Source organism: Arvicola amphibius, chromosome 15, assembly GCF_903992535.2.
Source record: "Arvicola amphibius chromosome 15, mArvAmp1.2, whole genome shotgun sequence".
NCBI classification, from domain to species: Eukaryota; Metazoa; Chordata; class Mammalia; order Rodentia; family Cricetidae; genus Arvicola; species Arvicola amphibius.
In genome coordinates this window covers 6,572,863-6,592,205 of record NC_052061.1, presented here as the reverse complement: position 1 = coordinate 6,592,205, position 19,343 = coordinate 6,572,863, and the positions used below count along the sequence as shown (strand labels likewise).

The following is a 19,343-nucleotide window of genomic DNA, read 5'->3' as shown; positions in this document are numbered from 1 at the left end:
TTGGGGCCATTGTGGCTCAGCTCAAAATTTTCCTAAAGAATATATTTCTGTTTGTTTGTTTGTTGTAATTAAAGTCTTGACTGCACGATCTACTCTTGTAGTGCATCTTGTCTGAATTAATCTCTTTGGGGACCATGAGAACAGAGATAGCTGCTGAGGTCAAGACTAGAGAAAACTGAGACTGTCCCATCACACATGTATATTGTCATTCTGTCATACCCTAGCTTCCCATGTCCCATTGTTCATTATTGGATATGTCCAAAGTCCCCATTAGCATCTCGAAGCATGCTGGAATTCAGCACATATACAGGCCAAGCTATTCCCACAGGAGTGGTTTCCCTGCTGGTGGTGACCTCTCTCTTCATCTTTCTCTTTCCGAGGAGGATGGGCTCATCTGTAGTTCAAGACTCAGATACTGATTTGATTCCCCCCACCACAAAAAATCATTTATTTTACAAATTGAAAGCAAACATTTCTTTCCCCGGTTTCTACCCACCCTGACACACAGTTCTCCAGTCTCGGTGATGAGGAATCTCTGCATTACAAACACCTTCTGTGGAACAGCCTTGCCCTTGGCTGCTAAAAGCTTCCAAAGCTCCACTGCTTCCTCCTTATCTCTCTGTGTCTCCTTTGGATGGCTCCTCCACCTTCATAGCTCGGAGCTCAGTCCAGAAAGCCACTTCCTTGTCTTTCAGCTTCCGGGCTTGCTGAATGGTGTCTCCAATCTGCAGGTACCCTTCCTTCTGATCGTACTCTGGCCAGTGTGGCAGTCCCTCTCCATTGGGGTTCCTAAGAACAGAGTCAAAAAGAGGTCATATAGCCCCAGAGACACTTCTCATCTTCTGGGGGCAGCCTGCCCACTCTTAGGGAGTTCTCCCTGTCAGACCATTATGGCTGCTGCTTTGGTCACGCAGACTTTAGAAACTACCCCTTCCCATTTGGAGTCTTCCCAGCACCCCACATCGCCCACCAAGCCTGTTCCATCTTTTTTGCCAGCCTCACCCTTTTCGAGCAAAATTGCCCCAGAGCTTCATCATCGTCTTGCTGAGGTTGATCTCCTCCTCCGAGGCACCCTCTGAGGGGAAGAAGACAAGAGTCCTTTCCTGACCATGGTGAGGTTTGTGGGCAGTTGTAGCATAGGCTTGGAATGTTTAGAGATACAGTCTGCACTTTTGCCTGCTGACTCAAAATCCACGTTTCCGGAAGAGTTAGACTGAGTGTTCTAGTTAAGCCTGGAAATGTGAGTCTAGGACTCACAAATGGGCGTATAGTCTGTCCACGAGCTGACTACCTTTATTTCTCACGATGGCCTGTTTTTCCCTCCCTACTCAAGGCACAGGATCTTCTCACAGTCTCATAGATTTTGAAATATACCTGAACTATTAGTGCTCTAAAGTGACACCTAAGTAGGAGATGCTCAGAGAGGCTGGTGTCCTCTGAACAGCCGTGATGTGAGTCACGGGTCACTTACACACGTTGGACATCCATGTGCTGAAGATATCTGTGAGACGTTTCCTTTAAATACTATTATTAAAAATTCTAAACTTTTGATATTTTGATATGTAGGCAGAGATAAGAAAAGATATATAGTTAAGCTACCTAAGCTTAACGACAGCATTAAGTCTCTCTTCTCACACTCTATAAGCTCCAGTGATTAAAAATAAAAGAGCAGCATTCTTGCCTGAGGTTGAGCCGTGTAGATGACCCTCCACTTGGCCTACTGATACCACAGGTGAGGCTCATGAGTGCGACCACTTTGCCTAGAAGTATAGCTTCCTGTGTGCCTGTTAGAGGAGTAGAAATAGTGGGAATTGCTTGCGATAACTACGTCTTTGCTGTTGTTTGAATGTAAAATGTCCTTGTTGGGTTTGTGTGTTAGAACACTAGGCCCCCAACTGGTGGCACTGTTTGGGAAGGCTGTGGAGCTTTTAGGGGGAGTGAACATTGAGATTACAGCCTGGCTCGACTCACTCCCTACTACTCCTCTGCTTCTTAAGTCCTATGTCATGTGACCAGCTAATGCTATGCCCCAGCCCCGCGCTTTCCTCACCGTGGGGGACTGTGGCCCTTTGAAACAGTGAGTGGGAACAATTCTGTTCTCCTGAAGTTGCTTCGGTCAGGTATTTTGCCACAGAAATGTATAAAGAAACTAACAATCCTATTAGGAAATGGGGATTTGGAGAAGAGACACTTGCTTAAGGCCATCAAACCAGGTCTAGAACCCAAAACTCCTAACTTGAAGTTCAAGCCAACAGAGAGGTATTACCTTTCAGAAATGGTGTCCCCCACACAGAGTACACTTCATCACCATGGTCTGCTATCACCGTCTTGGGTCTCATGTCAGACACAAAACTTGGACGATACTTAAATTCATACATGTAGGTGGGAGCTCCAGCATCTGAGAAGACATGGACTCATGTACAGTACATGTTACCAGACTCACAGAGGTGATACAAAGTCCTCTGCCTGTGCAGGAAATCCCCCAGATTCACAGCTGGAGGAAAACAGAACATTAGGGGATCCTAGGGACTTGCTTGGGGCTGCTGGGGGAGAGTAACTGGGATTTGAACAAGTTTTCACTGTGAGTGAGTGGGCACAGTTGAGGCAGTGTGTGTGGATGCATTTCAGTGATGACACCCCATGTTCCTTCATCCTGAGCAGACCTGCACCTAGTAGGCATCTTCTGTCAGCCTGGTTTTGAGCACCCCCAGTGTTTTTCTTGATCATCCAGAAGAGAGTGATGCAAACCCACTCTGCCTGAACACAAGGACATTTTGGATGCAAGACTGGAGACAGCAAGCACTCTGTCTTTTAGGCTTCATGAATCCTTGAAACTTGGGATTCTTATTTGAGTCATGCTTGGCTGGGAGTGTTAAGGCCTTCGGGCATGAAGGGAAAGTGAGCTTGCCTCTCCCCTTTGTCTTCTTCTCTCACCCTCACCCCCAAAGACATCATGTCTTAGCCCCATGGCAGCATTGCTCCTGCCCAGTGGATCATTGTGTCAGCTAATTACTTCTACCTATGTACTAACCCCTGGATCCCAGGGAACTCAGCACCAGTGGTCATAGTAGGTCAGAGATACCCACAGAGGAGTGAGTGACTCTGGGAACAGGAGAAGGCCCTGAACCAGAGAAGTAGAACAATCTCACTCCTTTTCCTTGCTTGCATTCAGTAAGAATCTTGGCAAATATAGAAAAAAAAGAAAAGAAAAAAAGAAAAAATTTCCCTCATAATTTCACCACTGGCAGTGCCTTGATGTTTTAGTACAGACCCTTCTGCCTATAAATCTGGGAAGATATTATCCAAGACATCTTGTAACATACTGAATCATTTTTCATATTATTAAATATTCATCCCTAAAAGGGTAGACAATTGTGTCACTTTTGCCTGAAGACACAGAGTGCCTGCTCAGCCTCCACTACTGTCCCGTGACTTAGCAAGAATTGCTTTGAACAAGCACCCCTCCATGGCCTGTGACCCACTTCTGAAGCAGTCACTTCAAGGCCACACACAGAAGAGTCACCTAGCCTCAGAGACTGAAATGACTGCGGAAGGAAGCCAGAGCCCCAGCACTTTGTGGATGAGAACATTTTAGTCAGTGTGATTGGTTTCCAGCCTGTTCCCTACGACCACTGAGAAAAGATCAGTAACGTTTGTGTAATTACAAAACTAGTCTTCAGTGGAAAGCAGGACATAGACACTTGGGTAACAACAATCAGGGACAGTTTAAGAGGTAGAAGTACACATGCAGACACACAGACACTCACCTACAAAGACACATACACACATGCACAATCACAGACACACACATAGATAGACACACACACACCAACACACACATACATAATATACACATTTACAACCAAATACAAACACACATACACAAAACATATTCACATACATATATCTACACACATATATGTACAGACATACATGCACACACACGTGGTACACTAACAGGGAAGGTCTACTCTCAGTATGGACAGGTGTCATCAGACATGCTGAACATCGCAGAGAAGAAAGCAGAGAGAAGGTGACATCCTCTCTCCTGGAGCTTCTTCTGCCCCTGAAATTTTGCCTAGGACTCCAGGATGTTCTCATTTGGACTTACATTCGGGGTTCCCAAAGGCCTCTGTCTGTACTAGAGAAGCACACCATAGGCTTTGCTGGTCCCGAGGCTTTCCACCTTGTGGTGGTCACTTTGCCAGAACCCCAGAGTCTCTGTTCTGTTTTGGCCCCAGACTTCTTGGCCTTCATAATCCCACAAGTCTATTCCCCCAGGAGACCCCTCTCAACTATCTAGCTGTCTTATCAGTTATCTATCTCCTTATTCAGTCTCTTGTCAGGCTTTGCCAAGCTTTCTAAGTGCTTGCATTTTATCTTTGTATATACCAAGAAGATGTTGCTGTGCTTCATAATACCTTTGTTTATGGGCAGGTCAACTCCAGCACCTTTGCATGGGCCTCTGTTTATGGCTATGGATTACCTTGACCATGTGTGCAATAGGTCAAGGTGTCAAGGAACTAACTCACTGAAATAGCTTTCCACCGCTGGCAAGGGTGTTACGATGGGTATGAGCAGCTCCTTTGCTACTCATGTGTCCTCTGCACGATTCTAAGAGCTCAGTTCCATCCATCCACAGGAGACACATGCTTCGCAGCGGATCAATGACTGGCCTCTTTCAAGTATCATATCCTTACCTCCTTAAAAGTGTTGACTGAGATTAACTCCCAAATTGGCAACTTGCATTTGTGTCCTGTTTTAGAGATTCATGTGAAAGAGCACAATGTTGACCATGCCCCACATCACCTCTGGGCCATATGGAACGGGTCTCTGAGTCCTGACCCTCAGCAGTTTCCACATCTGACTGTATTGGGAAGTCAGTGTCCCTTTTTGGTACAGCCCCCGGGGACTCACCTCTATGATAGCGGGCCACAATCACGGATGGCACAGCAAATAGCACATCTCCCATCATATCTAAAAAGAGGTTTTTATTTTTGCCAGGGCAGTCTGATCCTCCCAAATATTTCTCAATGGCCACTGGAGTCAGTTCCTTAGAGATGTTCTGAAATACATCAAGAGCGAGCCCACCCCCACCAGTGAGCTATGTGATTTTCCCAGACCATTGAGAAGACTTCAATTGACTACGACCAACTTCAATGCTGTGTGAATCCTTACTCCGGGATGGAACTCCAGATTCCAGCTATCTTTACCCTTCTATTTAATTCACCTGTGACTGAGGGCAAGCTCCCAGCCCTTCCTTGAATTCAACTTTTCTCCACGATTGCACTTGTACTTACAGTAAGTGGGTAGGACTTCCATAGGAGGGATGTGGCTGTCTTCTGGTCCAGTTTGCCTTCAGAGAGTGGATAGCCCATCATCTGTTAAAGAAATAGTCATTCATCTGTAAATTTTGGGAATTAATGGGAAAAACCAAATAGGCTAATCAGTCAACCAAACTGAAGCACAACAAAGACGCTTACAGGCCTTGGTGTTCATGGGTTTTGATGAATTAGACAATAATAGTTAGCTTGATGGACTTTTCCAGAAAATGAATGAATGCAAAAGAGAGATTAAAAACCAAGTTTAGCAGAAGATGATGGTATGTGCATGTACACTTGTGTGCAGTGTGTGAATGTGTGTGTGTGAAGTGTGTTTGTGTGGGAGTGTCTGTTTATGAAGCTGGGAATACACACAAAGATCCTCTATGCCGTGAGGGAAAGTTAGGACCATGTATTTAGAAGCTAAGAACTCAGGGACAGAGGGCAGAAGACATTCCCCCACTCAATTCATGAGCAACCATAATGACTGTGTCATTTGATAATCTCTGAAAAACCTTCGGTATGGAGAACTACAAACTCTTACCATGTGTCGATGTGTGCAAACCTCTGCTGCCAGAGACAAGCTACCATCAACATGGCTGTGGAAGCATGATCTAGCCCCCTGCCATGTTTACTTGGGGAACTCAGTGCTGCCAGAAGAAAACCTGGGGTTGAGCCAATTGCCCTGATCTCTGCTAAAGCATCTACCATAGAGAGTTCACAGTTAAAAGTCTTTACGATGCCCCTTGAGATACTAATGCCTCAACGAAAACAGTTTCCTCAAGGACCAGGGAGCGATTTGGGGATATTGCTCTTGTTCTTTCTACTAGTTTTTTTTTTTTTTTTTTTGGAAGGAAACATCCCTAACTGTGGTAAGCGCTCAACTTCAGTTTCCCGCTGAGTCCTTCCATGAAGAGAAGGAGGTTCTCCTGCAGATGGGTGCGGACTAACCCTTCTGTATCTGGACACACTGCCTCACCCTCACTACCACAGTGGCTCTTTGAGAACATCACAGCATTGAAACCTCTCCACTGTTGGTGCCAGGGATCAGAGTTGACTTTGTACATGAACTTTCCCCTAGTGTGTTCGTACTATGAAACGAACCCTATCGTTCTACCGGAATAGATACTTCTCATTGCTTATTTTTTTAACTCAAGAAAATCCCATTTTCCTTTTGCATGTCAGTTTTCACTTATGTGAACCCAGTCTTCCCTGGTCTTGGTTAGTGTGCCCATGGCAATCTCTGGGCATGTGAGTTCACCATCAAGGTGGAAGCTGCTGAGCCCCAGCCTGACTCCTGCTCTCCAGCTCCCTCTCCTTTCTAGGCATCCCTAGTTCTCCCATCTGAACAACTGTCATCCCTTCTTGGCCTTCAAGAGCAATCTGCACACTTCTCCTCACTACAGATCTCTCACTCAGCTTTGCAGGGTTCTTTAGGAAAGGAAAAAAAAGTGGAGCAGAGCTTTGAGGACTACACTTTCCAGGGCACAGTTGGACTTGGAGAATGTTTCCATGGAAATGTTCACTTGCGACCATGGAAACAGCCTCCTTGGATTCAGAGAGAGGTTCAGAGAAGGCAGAAGTCCTGGTTGCAGGTTCTGGAGTGAAGTCTGTGAGATCACTACTTCCTCACCGTGGGAATAAACCAGCCAAACTCTTGCTTGTTGATCCCCACGATGTAGGGCACAATGTTGAAATTCTTCTCAGCTAGAATCTCTTCCGGTGCCTTTGGCAGAAGCACCCCATCAATCACAGTGGTCAGGAAGGGGTAGCTCTGGAGAACAAAGCGACCCATGGTTAGTTGCTCCCCAGAACACCCGTGCTCCCTTTGCCATCTGTCTGAGGGTCAAGCATATACTATCAAAATACATAAGCATGGGCAGTGGCCACAGATGCTCAAGGCCCCCTGTGAGGGGATAGAACTCTGACCTGTGGGTGTCTCTGGTAAGGTGGTGGGGCAGTGGTAAGTTCTGGAATACTTGTGTATACATAATGAAGTTCTGTAGGGATGGGATCCAAGTTAAAACATGAAGTTCATTGGTGCTCTGTTGAAAGGCTTATTTTAATTTTAGTTGTGTGCATGTATTTGTGTGGGGGCATGTGCACGTGAGCACAGGTTCCCACAGAGGTCAGAAGAGGCACTGGATCCCCTGACGCTGGAGTTACAGGTGGGAGCCACCCAACACTGTGGCTAGGAACCGACGTCAGGTCCTTGCAGCAGTAGCAAATGCTCTTGACCTTAAGCCTTCTCTTTAGCCCTCTTGCTGATGTCTGATGATGTCGCATACATAACATTTTGACTGTCACTTGCCATGGAAGCCCATTTGTGGAATTTTTACTCCTGTCATCACTCAGAACATTTGGGATTGTGGAGCAGAGAGCTGGCTAGAAGCGTATCACTCTGTACTGCCTCGAGGAAGGGCTTAGCCTGTTCCTGACCCCGAGGAACATAATTGTAGATTTCTCTGGCTTTGTTTTCACAACTGTATTGTCTACTACTTGTTTCTAAATTTTTTCCTCATGCCATGAACGCACAGATTCAGCCTTTCTCCTTTTTTTGCAGCTTTATCAAATGTTACAGGTGTCATATTGACACTTGGCAGAACAGTCTAACTTACATGTCTCTTCTTGTGGATCTAATACATTGATGACATTGTCACCAAACTCATACCCAATAGTTCTGCAACTGAAACCTGAAGGGGGCTCACTTCACACACACACACACACACACACACACACACACACACACGCATGCACACACACATGCACACACACATGCATACACACATACACATCCATACGCAGACACATGCGCAGATGTGCGCGCGCACACACACACATTAATAATGCACATTGTAGCACTGGTGTGTTTAGTTACACCTTCTTCCATATTCTCTGGAGCTTTTTAAACAAGAAATCAGTGACAGCACCAGAGGTGGGATGTGATGTAGGAAGCCCACAGGAGAGGAACACACTTCCTCATGAGGGAGATGGAGGAAGCAGGATACTGCTTTGGTTTAAGATGGAATTTGGGTACCACATGCCTCAGACATTCGCCACTCCCTGCCTCGCCTGTGAGCAGGCACAAACCACTTCGAGTTTATTTGAGCACTTAGAAAACACATTTTTACAAATAGCCCAGCACAGAATCCACGATGAAGATGGACCAACTCCACCCATCTGTCTATACTGACATGTGAGCTCTCTCTCTCCATGAGGACAAAACCCCCTTACCTTCAAGATGCCTTCTGCGAGACACAGAAGGCCATGACATCCATCATATATATATATATATATATATATATATATATGTCTATACTGTCAGACATTTTGATTTTATTTTATGCTTGATGAAAAATATTTGAAAGATTAAGTGGAGCCTTGTTTACATGTTGCCAGCTGGGAAGCTGGCTGTGGGTTTGGTTAAATGCCTGACCTAGAGCTCTGATATGGTGGGACCCACACTGAAGTGAACAACTGAACACAGGCAATGTTCGGCATAGCACTTGTCCCTGGAGAGGGCTCAGTAAGCACTAGATATTACTTTCACTGGCAGAGTTATTTTTCTCCGTTGGGTCTTTATGGCACTACCCTTTTGTGCCATACTTCTAGCTCCATGTTCCATGCACAATATTTCCCTCCTTGGAGAACAGATGGAGCTGGAAGATGCCTAGACTAGGTTCCAAGGACCTAGCCCCACTCTGAAAGGATGAACGAATGACTGGTTAGGCCTCACTGTACATGGTTCAATAAAACAAAGCAGACCCACCCCAAAGATCTAGAATCTAAACCATGCACGTTAACAGTAATGAATAGGTTCTGGGTGCAACTATTACTGCCTTAGACAAAGTGTAGAATGCAGAGAGGCTGATGAAGGAGGTTGCAGGGGAGCAGGTCATACGAATGGTGCAGGTGCTCTTTTCCTTGGCAGTGGACTTTGGGAATGAAGACAGCTGAACGGTGAAGAAGGACTGGGATTTCCAAACAGTGGACAGGGCACATGAAAAAGGGTAGAGGTGTCACTATGCAGGGCTATCCCCAGAAACACCGAGAAGCTTGGGTGTGGATGAGTGTGAGCCCTAGGGAGAGGGTCACAGGGCAATCACATTTTCTGCACAGTGTCTGGCAACTCACAAGAGCCCAGATCAGGCATGTTTTGATTAAAGATGTTTTCGGGGGAGGCAAGAGGACTCGTGCTATATATAAACAGGTCTTACTCTAAGAAAGGAGTTGGCATACTTCGGTTTGTGCCATGGAGGGTAAATCTGATGATACCGGGACATGGGGCAGGAGGGAAAGTGGACCTAGAAAATAGAAAAGGTCCAGAAGACAGAGGGTCCTTTTGAAGGTAGCATCTTCAGAGGGAACATCAGCAACAGTAGGAATCAGAGGGATTGCTATGGGGATCAGCGATGCCATGACGTCCAGACTCCTTGCCAGCTTTGGCTAGAAGAGAGGGGCGTCCTTCCTTCTTCTCTATCTCTTACTCTTGCCCTGCAGCTTCCGTCAGCAAATCCTGTCAATTATCCCTGCAAATATATCCCATAGCAAACTGCTTCTTGCCACCCTTCTGCCAAGGCCTTGGTAGTCCCCAGGATCTTTTTTCTTGGTCTCTGTACCTGCCTGGTCCTTGCCTTCTGTCTGTCTCCACTTTGTCGTCAACGGATGCTGGCAAAATCTAAGTCCACGTCACTCTTATCCGTTTGCTCTGTTGCGTGCATCAGAACGGAATGTTCCAGGGAGGTCCAGAGTGCTATCAGCTTCACTGCTCTATCCCAGCCACTGAACTGCGTCTTGCCTCATCGTGAAACCTTAATAAATTTCAAACCATCCTACAGGACCCTTAATAAATGGCTGGGATACCCAGGGATAGAGCATAGAACCTGACCATAGACACTACACAGCAAATGTCACAAGCCAACGGGGTCACCGCTGGGAGGTGGGAGTGCAGGACAGGGTGGGAGGGCAAAAGCTGGAGTTTCTGCTGAGTCCTCTGTGAAGTCTCCTAAGATCCTTACCCAAACAACTTTGCCCCTTGACAGTGGAAGGTTCTAGTGTACGCTCCTCTTACAGGGCCGTATTATGAGCAGGAAAGGTGAGTGAGAAGGGAATTACCTGAGCCTGGACTACTTATTGGGCATGCTCACTGTGAAGATCAGCTCCGCTTGTGATTTTCCTGGCTACATTACTCTGGCAAGGGACTACCTCCTCTGGGCCTCTGCAGCATGCCCACAGAACAGGACTGCCATTTCACAAGGGAAACTCTTGCCTTCATAGTTAATTGAAGCTTAGTACCTATCATGAAAAGGCAGGGATCCTTACCTCTCTGGGGTCTCCAAGCAAATCAAGAGCAAAGAATTTCTGTGAAGACAAAGGCAGAAGATGTGGTGAGCAGGTGTCCCTCTCCAAAGACCGACCCCTAGCTACACTCCTGAGTTGCCAGGTTCTCTGTCCTGGTCCCCCCTCAGCTTGGCCCAGTGTGGGAAGGCCTGAGCTCTACTGCACACAAGCACACGATGGTGGAGTAAGACAAGCAATGCAGGATAGGCACAAACCAAGAGACAGACCCCAAGAGCCAGGGTGAGGCTCCCTAGCTCTGGCGTCGGTACTGTTAGTGTGCCTTTCTTTTCTTACGTGCCCTTTCTTCTGTGCCACGAGGAGAATCACTGAAATATCTGTCTCAGAGCTTTAAAAGTCAACTATATTTTTTGACTAGTTTGTTCATTTTATGTGAACCTGTTGTGCCAGGAAATATAGGCAGTGCCCCTGGCTAACCGGATGTTATAGGGTCCAGTAGTATCTTCCAGCATTTAGAATCGAGAGAGAAGGAAAGCAAGAACAGGGGGTAGGGGGATCAAAGTTTCAAGTTCCTCTGACTTTGAACTGGCATCTTCCTAATGAAGGGAATAGGTCACATGGTCCCAGATGCTGTGTTTTCTGGGTGTTTGTTCCAACGAGCCTCCCTATGATGACAACATCATGGTCACCCATCTTCTGTGCCACCTTCCTTTCAAGCATCTTAGCTGGGTGTAATGAATGTGTACTCTCTGTCTTCTCACCCCATCTAACCCACTAAGTACCTGGATAGATGTCTGAATGAATGGGTGGTCATATTACCATTACACTGCATACTGGTGAATCTGATGAATTCATTCATAGAGGATGATAACGAGAGGTGATTTGTAATAGATTATTGTTTTGTTGGAATGGATTGTGGGGTGTACATTAACAGCAGCTGGATGATGCATAGGTATTCAAATGGTCAAGAAAGGATAAACGAAGCACTTTAGGTGAGTTGATATTGCATTTGTGGAAGTACATCATGGTTGAATAGATGGATTTGTGATTGGATAAATGGATGATGGATGGATAGATGAATAAATGGATGAATGTATGATTACCCTAGAATCATACCACTACTGACTTACAATTGATAATTAACTATCTCCATTCTGGATTCATCCTGATTAAATACTTACAGAAAGAGTAGGAAAAAAAGATAGAAATTAGGAAAAATATTTGCAATATTCTATTTCATAAAGTTAATTAACCAACTCTTAGACAAATTGTAGTACTTCTGAGAACCTTTGTGCGTAGTATCTCCAGCCCTAAAATTTAGGATGGTTGTTACTTCTGTGAAGAGAAAAATGCTTAATTTCTTACAACACATCCGCCTATAATAATGCTAGAGTGATTATTTTTGATAAAGCTGGGGCACTCTTAAGCATTTTTTTTCAACAAGTTATTTCTAGACATTTTTGACATTTGATTTATTTCACAATAAACATATCTAGCTTGTATCAGAAGTCTGACACTGTCCCTGAAAGGCTCCCACATAGTTTGTTTGGGGTGTAAGGACCCCTGCATCTAGGCCAGCAGTGTGGGGGCCACCGGGATAGACACACCTACCATTTTCAGTGTCGCGGCCAAGAGCTCTTCCTCCGTCTTCTCACGCAGACACTGAACTATATTGACTGATGTGGTGGCCTCACACCCTGTAGCAATGGCGACTTGCTGCAGAGACCACAGGCAACAGGAGAATTAAATGGCATCATTGCTGCTCTCCATGAATACAGAGAGAGGGACTCTATCTCACGGCTGCCGTTGTGGGATGTGGCGGCAGAAAATGCCCTAGGCCAGCAGATGAAGGTGCTGGACTGAGCAATATTGCCCCTGTTACCAGCTTGGATTGTGACATGAGTCTCGTACACATTTGTGTCTTAGTGGCCATTTCTCTGGTAACATGGGTATGGTTATCTGAAAGCTGACCCTTTTAAGAATGACGGTGTGCAATGGTGGCTAAAGAAGCACAGAATACCCAATTCTGCCTTTTGATTTCATACCCCATTGCCACAGAGACGGTCAAAGCAGAAAACAGTCTTTCCCCTGCTAAATCACAGAACAAAGCTACTCTCCTCTTGAGCCAAGAGGAAGTTTGTAATCTCAGTGGCAGATGTGGCACCCGCGTGGCCTGGGAGTGAGCTGACCAGAAGAGGAGGCACAAGAGGTGGTAAGCATAGGCCAGGTGTGGGATCAAAAGCAAGAGACCCTTGACTCACTCTGTTCTCAGCTTGCTCTGTCTTTTTGGCCACAGCAGCCCTCCCTCACTCTCATACAGGATTCCCCTCTGCACAGGACGTTTGCACGTGCTGCTCCTTCTTGGGCTATCCTTTGCTCACCAGGTAAATATGTCTCTTCTTTCTGATCTTTCTGCTTACCTATTGGTCACATTCTCACTAAACATTCCTTTCGGATTCTTGTGGTTTCATCAGATTTGGTTATTCTCTTTCCTTTAGGCATCTTCTCATTGATGAAACAGTGGCATTTGTTTGATTACACAATTAAAAATTAATCTCCTTTATAAGAATGGATGCTTTCTAGGTTACAAAGCACATAGGTATATTCACTATATATATATGAATAAATAAATGAACCAATGCATGAATGTTCTGGGAACCAGCCCTGGCTACCAGGGCTCAGGGAGGAATCGTCCCAAATCTATAACTGCAAGCAGAACACTAGACCCCAGACTCCGACAGAGATGTACTGAAATTCCAGGCCACCAGTCACTGCCCAGTGTAGCCCTCTGCTTTATTACACTGGAACCAGTGCGCTCAGGGGACATTGCACTGAGCTGAAGGCCATTGTCTGGAGCTTGAGTCCCAGTGGTCCCGATTATTCGGTTCTTGGAGAGCTTAGACTGGGCTACCCAGGTGACCTACCTCAGCCCCACGCCTGGTATTCTCCCTGAACAGACATGGAGTGAGGGCCACACCACTCTCAGAAATGGCCCTGTGGAAGAGGTTCTTGGTCAGGGGAGACAACACCTGGAAAGGAAGAGGGGGAGAATTAATACTCAAGGGAGATGGCCAACGACTTGCTCATCTTGTAAGGTTCCCTCCACTTGTACCCCTTGCCTGGAGACTTTGGTTCTCACTGCAGGTTACAGCTCCTTACCTGTCTCTGATCACTTCCCAGCTTTCCTCAGAGCCAGGGACAGAGGAGGGAGTATGTGGCATGCACCTACTATGATAGTCAAAAGCACTGGAAGGAAAGGTTTTGCCGTTCCTAACTACAAATTCTGTTTCAGGGTCTCTATTACTCAGAAAATGTGCTGGGAATAATGATCATGAGCATCCATAGAGAACTTTAATCATCCCTTGATGAAGATACTGATCTGTGGCTATAAGGGCAGATATTTAGAATGTAGCTAGGGGAGCATGCTGGTTTAGTAAAGTGTTATCTGTGGATTTTCTGTCAAGATCACTAGCCCTGGGTAGTTGGCTAGGTTTCCAGTACCAGGCATGATTTCCCTTTTGTTGAGAAGGTCTTAACAGGGCAGCAGAGGCACAGGTCTTTAATTCCAGCACTAGGAAGGAAGGCAGAAGCAGACAAATCTCTAAGTTCAAGGCCAGCCTGGTCTCCTGAGTGAGTTCCAAGACGACCAGAGTTACACAGAGAAACTCTGTCTTGCAAAAACAAACCAACCAAGTTTCTTAAGTACAAACAGAGAGCCGAAGCTTCTCTTTTCAACACCAGATAGAGACCACTACAGAAAACTACAGGCAATCAAAATGCAGGCACGTGGAGCCCAGTGGATATAGCTACAAAACAACTCTAGTATTTAAAACTAGGGACCAGTGCCTAGAAGGGGTAGAAAGATTGTAAGATTGGGGAGTTTGCTGTGAGACAGCATCTTCTAGTAAAGTCAGAAACAACTCCTGTAATGTCTCATCCTAAACACGAGCTGAGCAAGGACAGCAGTAGGGATGCCAAAGTGGATGGGAAAAGCCTAGGAGGGTTCAACCTTACACAAAGAGCTACCAGAAACTAAGGAATTCTGAGACGGGGAGAAATAGTCTTCCACGAGGACCAGTACATCAACTGACTATCCAGCCTTCCTTTCAGGGAGTCAGCCCTGAAAATAGACATACAAGTAACATTATAAAGGATGAGCAGATTGTATTTAGGGATGGACTTGTATATACATGTGCATATACATATATATGCATGTAAAAATAATGAGAAAAGAGGGCATTAATTTGAACACTTATTTTTTTTATATATATTTTAGATTGTGAGCCTACCTTTAATGTCTGAGCCACCTCTCTAGCCCAGCCATTAATTTGAAAGAGAGCAAAGAGAGGTATAGAGATGGGAGGGAGAAAAGGGAAGGAAGAAGTGATGTCATTTTGTTATAATCTCAAAAAGCAAAATAAGTAACAAAAACCAATTTGAAAAAAAATTATATTAAGATAAATCTCCTATTTAAAAAGAATTTTTTTTTTTTTTTTTTGGTTTTTCGAGACAGGGTTTCTCTGTGGCTTTGGAGCCTGTCCTGGAACTAGCTCTTGTAGACCAGGCTGGCCTCGAACTCACAGAGATCCGCCTGCCTCTGCCTCCCGAGTGCTGGGATTAAAGGCGTGCGCCACCGCCGCCCGGCTAAAAGAATTTCTTAAAAAGAAAACTCACAGCACTGACAAGTTCAAGCCAGACCAGGTCTGAGCACAGAGAAGAGGAAGTGGGTACAATGTCCCACCCTAATCGAGAGGCTATTCACTGTGGAAAGCTGCTGGAAGGGACACCATATATATATATATATATATATATATATATATATATATATATATATATATATATCAAGTGCAAGTCCGACACACTCAAGGGCAGGCCCCATGCTTGGCAGCAGTTGGCCAGCAAAGAATGGACTGCATGATTTTGTGTGTGCTTTTTATTGCTGTTTTTTTTTTGGGGGGGGGGGTGGTGTTCTTCGCATTTTTGTTTTATTTTGTTTTTGCTTGTTTGTTTCTATTTTTTTTTTCTTTTGAGAAAAAGAACATAGAGTTGGGTGGGGAGGGAGGTGAGGAGATCTGGGGAGAACTGGGGTAGGGGAAAGAATATTGTCAACATATATTGTGTTAAAAATATTTTTATAAAAACCAATAAGTAGAAAGTAAATAAAATAAAAATAAAGAAAATTCATAGTGTATTGATTTAGGTTCTCATATTGTAATACTTCGTAATAATGTTTTATGGTTGCCATAGGACACTATGCTGTTGTAAAAGCAAGTATTAAGGAAAGGCTTTTAGCATCTGGGGAGTGTTTATGACAGTCTAATAGTGAAGAAAAATGTTCTTTAAAAGTTATGTGATAGCCGGGCGGCGGTGGCGCACGCCTTTAATCCCAGCACTCAGGAGGCAGAGGCAGGCGGATCTCTGAGTTCGAGACCAGCCTGGTCTACAAGAGCTAGTTCCAGGACAGGCTCCAAAAGCTACAGAGAAACCCTGTCTCGAAAAAAAAAAAAAGTTCTGTGATACATACAAGAGACAGGTAGAATTGTAGGAAAAGACAAGGGAAATACAGGTTAGGACATCAGAATGACAGTGTCCGGATTTTTGCGAGGAGGAGGAGGGGGGGGGGGAATCACGGATGACTTGTTTCTCCTTCGGCATTATTTATTCTTTCTCATTATTTTTTTTTCATCTACTTTAAAAACATCAAATATTGTCCTGTGTGTATTCAACTATGAAATCAATACATGTTTAAAATATAATGGGGCTGACCTACCTAACTCCGAGGTGGCTGGAGGGTTTGGAGCAGCCCCCGGGGCCTTCTTTAGCATCCTTCAATGTGCCCCAATCTCTAAGCCAGCAAAATCACTCTCACGTGTAGGTGTTACAGCCTTCCCCTTTCCTAGCCCTCTCTGCTACATTTTCTGCTCTTTCTCTCCCTCACTGACTTCCCCTATAGCACACTGCCTTAGGCCCAGAGAATGCTGCCCACCCCCCCCCACACCCCTAGGCACAAAGAAGCCACAGGACAACCTGGAGGAAGCTACTTTCAGTGCTAGCCTCTCTCTCTACCTGTGAGTCTGGTTTCCAGGGGAACAGGGACCTCCTAGAGAGCACTAGCATCTGTTTATTCATATGTCACACCTGCCCCATGTCAGGGAGTGGCAAAGCTAAGATGATTAGGAAGAGGAAAGAGAGAACATCAGCAAGATGACTAGGAACACCATGGTCACAGGCTCAGCTGGAACACCATGGTCACAGGCTCAACAGGACGTTCTTTTGGCTTCAGGACACAAAACTGGGCTCCGAGCTTCTTGGGAGCTCCTGGTATTTATTTATACATTGACTGCTGCTGAGCCAGGAGATAGGGTCAGTCTGAATGCAGGTCTTGCCTGCCAAAGTATTTGTGGCCGGGTTGAATGGCTTTCAAGGGGACCCATCAGCACCCACATCAGCCCTGGACATGAGGCTTGGTGCCAGAAATACTTACAAGGACAGAGACACTCTCTCCTCCTGCTGACTCGCCAAAGAGGGTCACAGAGCCTGGGTCCCCCCCGAAGTTAGCAATGTTGCTCTGGACCCACTGTAGGGCAGCTACTTGGTCGAAGTGACCCCAGTTCCCTCTGCTGTGTTCATCTCCTGTGCTGGAAGAGAACGGTGAGAGTAGGAGTCAGAGATGCTATAGCTGGGCTATGATGGGTCGAGAGCCATAGCTATGGGAGGATCATCCCTCCATGTTTTGTATGCTAAAGGTTTGGTCTTTCATGGGGCAGCGTTGGGAGGTAGTCCAGCCTTTAAGAGGGGGAGTCCATTGCTAGGTGATTGGTCTATTGAGGACACTAGGATGAACATAGTTCAAGCAGCATTCTAGTTAGTTCTTATGAAAAGGTTATAGATAACCATGCCTGCACCTACTTGCTCTCTGATTTCCTGATAACCCCTTTGCCACAACACCAGCTGCCCTAACATGACACTGCCCAGATGTCTTTGTCGCAGCTGACACTATGCTGCTTAGACTTTTAACCTTTGAAGCTGTGTGATAAATGAACCTCATTTAACATTTTAAATTTATTTTATTCTTAATTGTGTGTGTGTGTGTGTGTGTATACGTGTGTGCGCACACATACATGTCTGTGCTTGTGAGGATGCTAGTGTCTGCAAGAAGTCAGAAGCATGTGATTCCCTGGAGCTAGAGTCATAGGCAACTGTCAACTTCCCAATGTGAGTGCTAAGAATTGAACTTGGGTGCTCTGCAAGATCAGTACTCACTCTTAATCACTGAGCCATCTCTGCAGCCCAACCTCAGATTTTTCAAAATAGTAAGCTTCAGGTATTTGTTATACCTGTGGAAAGCAGTCTGTTGCAGGAATTTGGTACCAAAGAGCTGGTCTGCTGATACCACTGTACTAGAAGATGTGAAAGTGACTTTGGGAAAAGTCTAAAGGGTTTGCAGGAGCAGGCTGGTCAGCCTGAAGTGTGGTATGTGGGGTGTTATAGGTGACTCAGATACTAACTCTGAAAAAGAATACTCTGTGGAGGAGAGACAGGGAGAGAGAAGGTGGAGGGACCACTTGTGGCAGGGTGAATGAAACAGAAAAATAGAGAAACAGAATCTAGGGAAAAGAGACCTGGTAACTTAAGGGATGAAGTCTTCGTTGCTGAGGCAGAAGCCTAAGGCAACAAGTGTAGAGGCAGACCATCTTTGCAGAGAAGGTGGAAAAGCCATGCCCATGCCCTAAAGCTTTATGTAAGAATGATGGGGAACTTGACATAGTGGAAACAATTTCTAAACAGCAAAGCCTTCAGGACACATTGGCTGATGGTAGTGAGATTTTTCAGTGACGCCGAAGGTCAAAGGGAAACAGACTAGAAATATGTTGGAAATTATCCTAGAGAAGGATCGGAGAGAAAGCAATTAGGGATAGACCCAAGAAATCACTCGATAAAGAGATGAGCAGGAGGTTGATAATGGGTTAGCTGGAAAAAGGCTTTGGGGCCATCAGACATAGAGGCCTTCCTGATGGGTGAGCTGACCAATCCCTTTGTCTGAGGGGTGTGACCCCTCTGGGGCTCCAAATACCTTTAAAAGATCCGTGTTTGTTTGTTTTGACCCTCTTTGTTTCCCTGCACTCCTTGCTGGAACCTTGGCTTTTGTAAGTTCCCCTTTCTTTCCTTTATTAAAGCTGATATATTAAAGCTAGTCTGGTTAATCATAATTGCTGATCGACCACGCCCCTACATTTTGGCGCTCAACGTGGGGCTTTTTACCTATCCCTGGTCACTTCGTGGCTGCCGGGAACCAGTGACCGGGGTCATGCCCCTACACCTTCAAAAACATGATAACTTCAAGGAAAGAACTTAAGACCTCTTCTTGAACTTCCTACCCAGAGCTATCTCAAGGTTTTACTCCCGGCTGGCAGAATCTCCAGCCATAAGAACTATAAACACACTCATTAGGAAGGTAGGTGTCCTCTGTGGATGCACGTTTTATACAAGCTCTCTGGCCCAATGTGGTGTAACCACTGCATGAAAGAAGCAGAGAGGAAACTAAATCGTATCTATAGTAACATAGGCCAGAGACACAGGGCTTTGATCTTGGTGGAGATTAAGAATCAATGAACACCTGAGCTGTGAACGAGCTATATATTTAGAGGGCAGAAGCTAGAAAGTTTTACTGGCCATGTAGCTATAGGGTATGAAATAAAAACAAGTCTGCACTTTATTATGAAT

General features: G+C 45.4%; 1 protein-coding gene across 1 annotated transcript in view; it reads right to left on the bottom strand.

Moving 5' to 3' along the window:
- Positions 1–443: 443 nt before the first annotated feature.
- LOC119802211 (liver carboxylesterase 1-like) overlaps positions 444–19,343 on the bottom strand; it is a 29,414-nt gene continuing 10,514 nt past the window's right edge. The window contains exons 5-14 of the mRNA XM_038313154.2: positions 17,104–17,257; positions 13,544–13,648; positions 12,231–12,335; positions 10,644–10,682; positions 6,955–7,095; positions 5,301–5,381; positions 4,918–5,065; positions 2,267–2,398; positions 1,003–1,075; positions 444–789 (exon numbers count right to left, since the gene is read on the bottom strand). Of these exons, the coding sequence (XP_038169082.1) occupies positions 612–789; positions 1,003–1,075; positions 2,267–2,398; positions 4,918–5,065; positions 5,301–5,381; positions 6,955–7,095; positions 10,644–10,682; positions 12,231–12,335; positions 13,544–13,648; positions 17,104–17,257 (1,156 nt within the window). The 3' untranslated portion in view covers positions 444–611. The remainder of the gene's footprint in view (positions 790–1,002; positions 1,076–2,266; positions 2,399–4,917; positions 5,066–5,300; positions 5,382–6,954; positions 7,096–10,643; positions 10,683–12,230; positions 12,336–13,543; positions 13,649–17,103; positions 17,258–19,343) is intronic.